Genomic DNA, 6,720 nt, shown 5'->3' with positions numbered 1-6,720 from the left:
CCTCAAAATATTTAAAAAAATAAATTTTTGATTATAAATTTTATATGAGCTTCAACTATTTGAATATTGCCCCAATTAGAGCATCGCAGCGTGGAAGTAGTGTGACAGGGGTAACTGCCCCATCTCAATGTATGCGAGTTTGCCAATGCAATGACCGCCATGAATGAAATAATTAAATATCAAACGAAAAAATGGAATTCAGAAATGAAATCAACAATAAAAAATCTCAGTCTCATTTATATCATTAACAAAAATATTACATCTGCTCTCCACAATCTCTGTTCTATCCCCTGCTTGCAATTCTCCAACAGAAGGTAAAGTGCTCAATTCTTCTCCCTCCCCATCCATGGTTTTAGTACATAAACATACATCTACGCAACTTTCACTTTCATCGTCATCATCAGCTCTGCTGCCCGAACGATAAAAGCCCTCGCTTTTTCCTCTGACTTCAATCCAACTATGGTCCCACTCCCAGTCCGGTAGCCATGACTCAAGCTGCCGGATACTCTCCGGTAAATTCAATTCCGGTGAACCAAATCCCTCCTTTTCGTCGCCATCCTCATCATCCTCAGCTTCCGACTCCCATAAATCGAACTCAATGGTGCTCTTGGGCGAGACCCGCTTCCCCTTCTCCGCCCTTCTTCGAACTGGAGCAGAGCTCCTCTTCTTCCAAAACAAATGGATGGCGAAGAAGCTGCTCCGCCGTCCACCTTTCCTTCGGATCACGTCTCAAGCACTTGGAAACAAAATCCTTTCCTTCATCAGAAATCCATTCCGGCATCTCTGGAACATCAGAGGAAAACGAAATCTGATGAATAGCAGCAACTGAATTTGCAGCTTCAGGCCACGGCGACTTCCCAGTAGCCATCTCCACTACCGTGCACCCAAGCGACCACACATCGCCGGCGATCCCCTGCTCCTCTCCTCTAACCGCTTCCGGAGACATGTACGCCGGCGTCCCCATCACCAACCGACCGCCATCACCATCCCTCCTCGCGCAACCGAAATCGGCGAGCTTTACGAGGTCATCGGAGCAGAGAAGAACATTCCCGCCCTTCACATCGCAGTGGGCGATACCTTCGGAATGGAGGTAGGAGAGTCCGAGAAGGATCTGGCGAGTGAAAGATCGGATTTTGGGCTCGTCGAGACGGCCGGCGACATCGGAGAGGGCTCCCATGGCGGCGAGCTCGAGGAACAGGTGGTAGGATTCGCCGGAGATATCGAAGCCGAGGCAAGAGACGATGTGGGGAGAGGTGAGGGAGGAGAGGATGGAGTGTTCTTTTTGAAGAATTGCAGAGCGGGAGATGGGGGAGGACTTGACGGCGAAGAGATGAGTTGAGTTAGCTTCGATGGCGAGGGAGACGCTTGCAGTGGCGCCATGACCGATTGTCGGGCCAACCTTCCAGCTGCCGTTTGACGCCATTGAGTGAAAAATCTGATCTTTGGGGCATGCTGCAGTTCTGTTTCTGTTTATATAGGGGAAGGAGGAGGTGGCGTTAGAAAGTTGTGCTCTTTCCTTCATTTTGGCTTCCCCACGTTTCTTTTAAGTTGGATACAACGAACGTGTAGTGTGAGTGCCGGGGGAGTTTAATTTTGGGAATAATTTAAAAAGATTATGATGTTTTTCGATCGAATTTTTCATGCGATATTTATGTTTGGGCACAAAAATGTTTCTTGAAGGAAGGAATTGTGGGACTGACGGGCAAATTGTCACGTGATAAATAAGGAGATAAGGGTGAGGAAAAAGGATTTATGTAGGAAGCAAATTTTGGGGGAAGAATTTTAATTGCAGAAGTCTCAAGAGTGCCGCTGCCTCTAAAAGGAATTTTTTTCTCGTTTTTTTCATTCAGGAGAAGATCATGGCTGTCTCTGACACTAATCCACACTCTAGAGCCTCCTTTGGGGTTTCTGCCACTTGGCTCCCCATGGGCCATTTCTCCTTTCTACTTATGATTCACTCCCAGTGAAGAAGATAAGATTTGATTCTCAAATGAAATAGAAGAGTGATCATGGTAGTGGAATCTTGCTCTTGTCAGGTGGTGTTTGATTGCATCTTGATTTTATGTTACATAGGATTTATCAAATTTAGTAAAAGTTTGGATTTATCATATCCTCTTCTGCGAAGAATCTGACGACAGAGTAACTTCATAAATCCAGCCCGCAATTGAATTTAGTGAATCCATATTTAGGAATAAAATGCAATGAATAGAGACGGAATGAGCAAAATTTTGATTTAGCGGAGAGTTGAATTTAATTTGTATTTATTTTTTTATGTTTGGCTAGATTTACCTTAAATCCATGCTTAAATCCTATATAAACAATGCTTGCAAACACCGCCGAGTATTCAATTAGAAAATGTCCATTCTATGGCAATGTTTTACATGCCATCAATAAACTATGGAAATTGAAAGGTATTGTTGATCTTATCTCTCTAGCTGAATGATTTTTTTTTTTTAATTCTATTGTGTTGAAGATATAAAAATGATGTTAAGTTGGGCACCTTGTTCTCTTTATGATCAACATTTTATTTTCATGAGTTGGCCATATGATTTTGAAGAGGTTCTTGTTTCAGTTATGTTCTTCAACCTTCCTCTTTGTTATTAGTCAAAAAATGATATATTTGAAATCACACACAAAAAAAAAAAAAACGTCCCTCTTGTTGTTGGCCCCCTCATAGCTAAAGAATATCACCTTACTATTTATGTTGGGGTGATTACAAAACTTAGTACATATTCACTTTTTCTAATTTCATAATAATTCTTGTTAAATATTAAGATATTCTACAACATGTGATCTTTGAGTGGAAACCCACCCCATTTAAAACCTGTTCGACTTTCATTCATGAGCCAAATACTAGTCCCAATTCTCTCACCTACAAACCAATACTTTTAAATCTTCCTCTTTGGGACAGAACCTCAAACAGAAATGGAAGAAGTCGAAGACCCCTAAGAAGCAATAGTAGACAAGCCTGTGACATTTTCCTTACCCGACCTCCCTCTCTTTCAACTCAGAACAATAACATCTTACCTTTGAATCCTACTCCAATTATTAAATATTTTGTTGATGACTCAAACTTTTGTTGCACTAGCTTATTGCAATGATCAAAATAATAAAGAGGATTATTCAATGAATCATGAGCTTATCTTTAGAAATCCTTATCGAAATCTACCCAATCCCTTAACCTCATTAACCAGAAATGCTGCACCATCTGCCTCTCAACCTTTTTTCTTTAAAGGTAAAGAAAGATTGATCTAAACAAAGAGCTTGCCATTTTTTTATCCTTTTTTATATTCTACTCAAATATCTTAAGCTTTGAACTTTTGTTGATTTAACAGTGTTGAGTGTATGACTAACTGTAGAAATCTTATTAAAGATTATAAAATTGACCTTAAAGCATTACAATGTGTCTGTTAATGAAACAATTGTTCACAATTTTAATATTGTTAATGGTGGATGCATTCAGATAAAATAGATTTCGTCTTGTTTTTTCTTCACCACCATTGATATTCAACCCTAGTTAATTCATAATCTTGTTAAATCCTCTTTATCTCTCAACTTTAATATGACTTTTATCTATTTTAAAATTTCTGTTGTCAGAAGATGATTTTATCTTTCTACTAAGTATTTGAATAGTAATATCAATCACTTATGGATGGTGATAGGTGATTTTAAGTGCGTCCATAGCTTTTATAAACAATAGGGCTCTCTGCCTATCCTTAGTAAGATCACAAATTTCAAAACAAGTATTACTAAATTAGGATTACTTTAGATGCAAAACTTTATGTTTTTTTATATTTGATACAACCAACATGTGGACAATTCTATTAGATGGCCTCTTGATATGGTTTCTTGCAATGACCATTGGATAAACAACTTTCATCTTTCTTATTTCAAATTCTTGAACCACTAACTTCTAACAATCATCGGCTTTCATTACACTTTGATAATTGATGTGGGCTTGAGAGCAGATTTCCTTATAATAATGATTGGATTTATGGTAAATATTTTATTAATGTCATTAAATAAGTATTGAATTGTCATGTTAATGAGAGCTGCTTCTTTTCTTAATATAACATAGTGAAGAATTGTAAAAAGGCATTTCATAATTGGAATTTTAATTCTTCCAATTATCTTTCTTTTATCACAGGAGATTATGGCTCTTTTAGAGCGTAGGTCTTTATGTAAGGACTTGTTGGACAAAACTTCTTATATTCAATAATAAATTATGAATGCATGATCGTGGATAAAACAAAGTTAAAATAGTAAATTTCCTTCTAAAGGAGAAGATATCTAGTATTTTTACCTTGAAACAAAAATTATAAACAATAACAACAATATTGGGGAGATTTTGGCTAATAATATCTTTCTTACATCCAAGAAGAATGTTATAGCTGAAGTTTTATCTCATTTATTAGCTTTTTAAAATTGCCCTACTCAAAGGAATTACAACATTCAAGAGAAATTTCTTGTAACTTATCCACTGTATAGTGACGATTGTACCCATATAGGGTTTTTTATTATTTTCCCGCTGCTCTTCAACTAATGCGGGACTTTCAGATGTCGTGTAGATTTAAGGATTTGGGTTGTTTGAATAATAGAGCGTGTCATCAAAACTAGTGAACCACCTCGAAATGAATACAAGTTTGCAATTGACTATTTGAACAAAGAAGATAATTGATATCTACACTGGTATGCGATTAATTCCTACAGGTCACTTCCCCTATCTAATCTGGAGACCAAATAGGGTTTAGATTAATTATGGGGTCTTCTCCTTCCTAAGGGCATGTCTTGCCAATATAGGTCAAGGCTTATCACTAGGTCAAAACCCTAAACCAGCTCAACCAAGGGTTAGGGGCTTGGGCTTGCCCCGGTGAGGCCCAAGAAAGCACAACCTTGGACTAGGGGTTCTGTGTAGGGTGAGTCCTCAAAAAAGTGAGGTCAACAATTAACTAATTTGATAAATTAGTGAATTTTGGTGATTCCAATTTTAGGGTTAAATGGATGTTTTTAAGGTTCGTGTCAATTTTAGGGAGATTGGCGTTGGGGAAAACATTAGGTGAGGCCAAATTTTGACTTTGGTGACTCACCACTCCCATTAATTTCAAATTTGATGTTTATGATTTTAATTTAAGGTCATGAATATGAAGGGTGAACCCTTGTATGGTCTAGAACTAGCCTCATGCCCAATGGGCCTTCTCTAGATCGAAAAGGGTGTTGGGGTGGTCAGCAGGTCTTCACATAGACTCCTATAACTCTATATTATCTATAGGTTGTCGAGGGTATGCTCTGCCTATAGGAATTCAGCTTATACTTTTAATGGTCTAAACCCGAACCATCTCAACCGATTGTCGAGTATTTGGGTCTAACCTCGTGAAGCCCCCTAAATGAGTGTAAAATTGGTTTGAAGTTCAATATGGGAGAGTTCATCTCTAGCCATCTAAGAATGTTACTAGGAAACCTTAAGTCTAAATCTTAGGCTTCTATAGAGAGAAAAGAGGTCCTCACAAAAATGAGGTGAACACCATCTTATTCAACATCCTACTAACAATGAGATCAAAGAGGCCATCTTCACTATTAATTTTGATAAAACTCTAAAATTAGATGGCTTTATTTCTAAATAATTCAAGGATTCTTCATCTATTTTTGGCACTTCTTGCATTAAAGCTATAGAAATTTTCTTTTTCACAGCTAAGCTTCCCATTAGGGTTAAACACTATGTCATAACATTAATTTCAAAGCCTTTGTGCCCAATATTTTAATTATTATAGGTATATTTCATTTTGTAATACTATTTATAAGGTGATTGCTATGCTTCGTATAGATAAACTCAAATTTATTCTTCCATACATTATTCATTTTGCATAAGCTGCATCTATGAAAGGTCGTGATATTGCTGATAATATTATTTTGGCTAACAAACTCTTTCATGGATTTAATTCCTTTTGTTCTAAGAAGAGGTTCATTGCAAATATTAATTTAAGGTTTTTGATTGTATTAATGGACATTTCTTTTATGCTAGAATTGGAACAATTTAGATTAGTTACTTTATCCAAATGTTGGATTAAAGAATGTATATATATTCTTTATTTTTCTGTTTTGATAAATAAAGAGCTCAGAGGATGCTTCTTATCCGTTATTGGCATACTTAAAAAATGCCCACATTCTCATTTTTTTTATGATTATGATGGACACACTTTCCATTCTTATATATTATAAAACCCAAATTTATAATTCTACAAATTCTTCTGCGAGTTCTATAATATTTCACACCTTATTTTTGAAGATGACTTATTGGTATTTGGTAATGTCTATACTCTTATAGATTCTAAAGCACAACTTCATAATTCTGCAAATTCTTATGGGTGCTCTATAATATGTCAATCATTATTTCTACACCTCATAATTAGGGTGAGCAAGCGGTGAATCTGAGGATACTACCTAGTCCTCCGAGTCAAGCCTCAGTTATTTCCTCGCCACCACCTTCTACTTCCGCTCCCCCTCCGGTTAGGAGTCAGTCCCTTGCTTCAGACATTCAAAGGCCATTTGATAAGCAATTTTTTTCAAACTTTCTAGTCTTGATTGTCAGTTCATTAACCATTCTGACGGCCGAAACTCACACAGATCACACGAGGAAATTAAAGGAAGAGAAGAAGAAATGCGCCCTCACTCCATTTTTATAAAAGTCACAGACACGAAAATTAAGGGAGGCTCAATTATTGC

The 6,720-nt window shown here is 37.1% G+C and overlaps 1 protein-coding gene across 1 annotated transcript; it reads right to left on the bottom strand.

Annotated features, from left to right (window-relative positions):
• Window positions 1-595: 595 nt before the first annotated feature.
• LOC110020165 (mitogen-activated protein kinase kinase kinase NPK1-like) lies at window positions 596-1,529 on the bottom strand. The gene has a single exon (XM_020718171.1). The coding sequence runs from the start codon at window positions 1,520-1,522 to the stop codon at window positions 596-598; it is 927 nt and encodes a 308-aa protein (XP_020573830.1). The 5' UTR covers window positions 1,523-1,529.
• Between the last annotated feature and the right edge of the window lie 5,191 nt (window positions 1,530-6,720).

The sequence above is a fragment of the Phalaenopsis equestris genome, unplaced genomic scaffold, assembly GCF_001263595.1.
Source record: "Phalaenopsis equestris unplaced genomic scaffold, ASM126359v1 Scaffold000094, whole genome shotgun sequence".
Taxonomy (NCBI): domain Eukaryota; kingdom Viridiplantae; phylum Streptophyta; class Magnoliopsida; order Asparagales; family Orchidaceae; genus Phalaenopsis; species Phalaenopsis equestris.
This window is presented reverse-complemented; position numbering and strand designations above follow the sequence as displayed.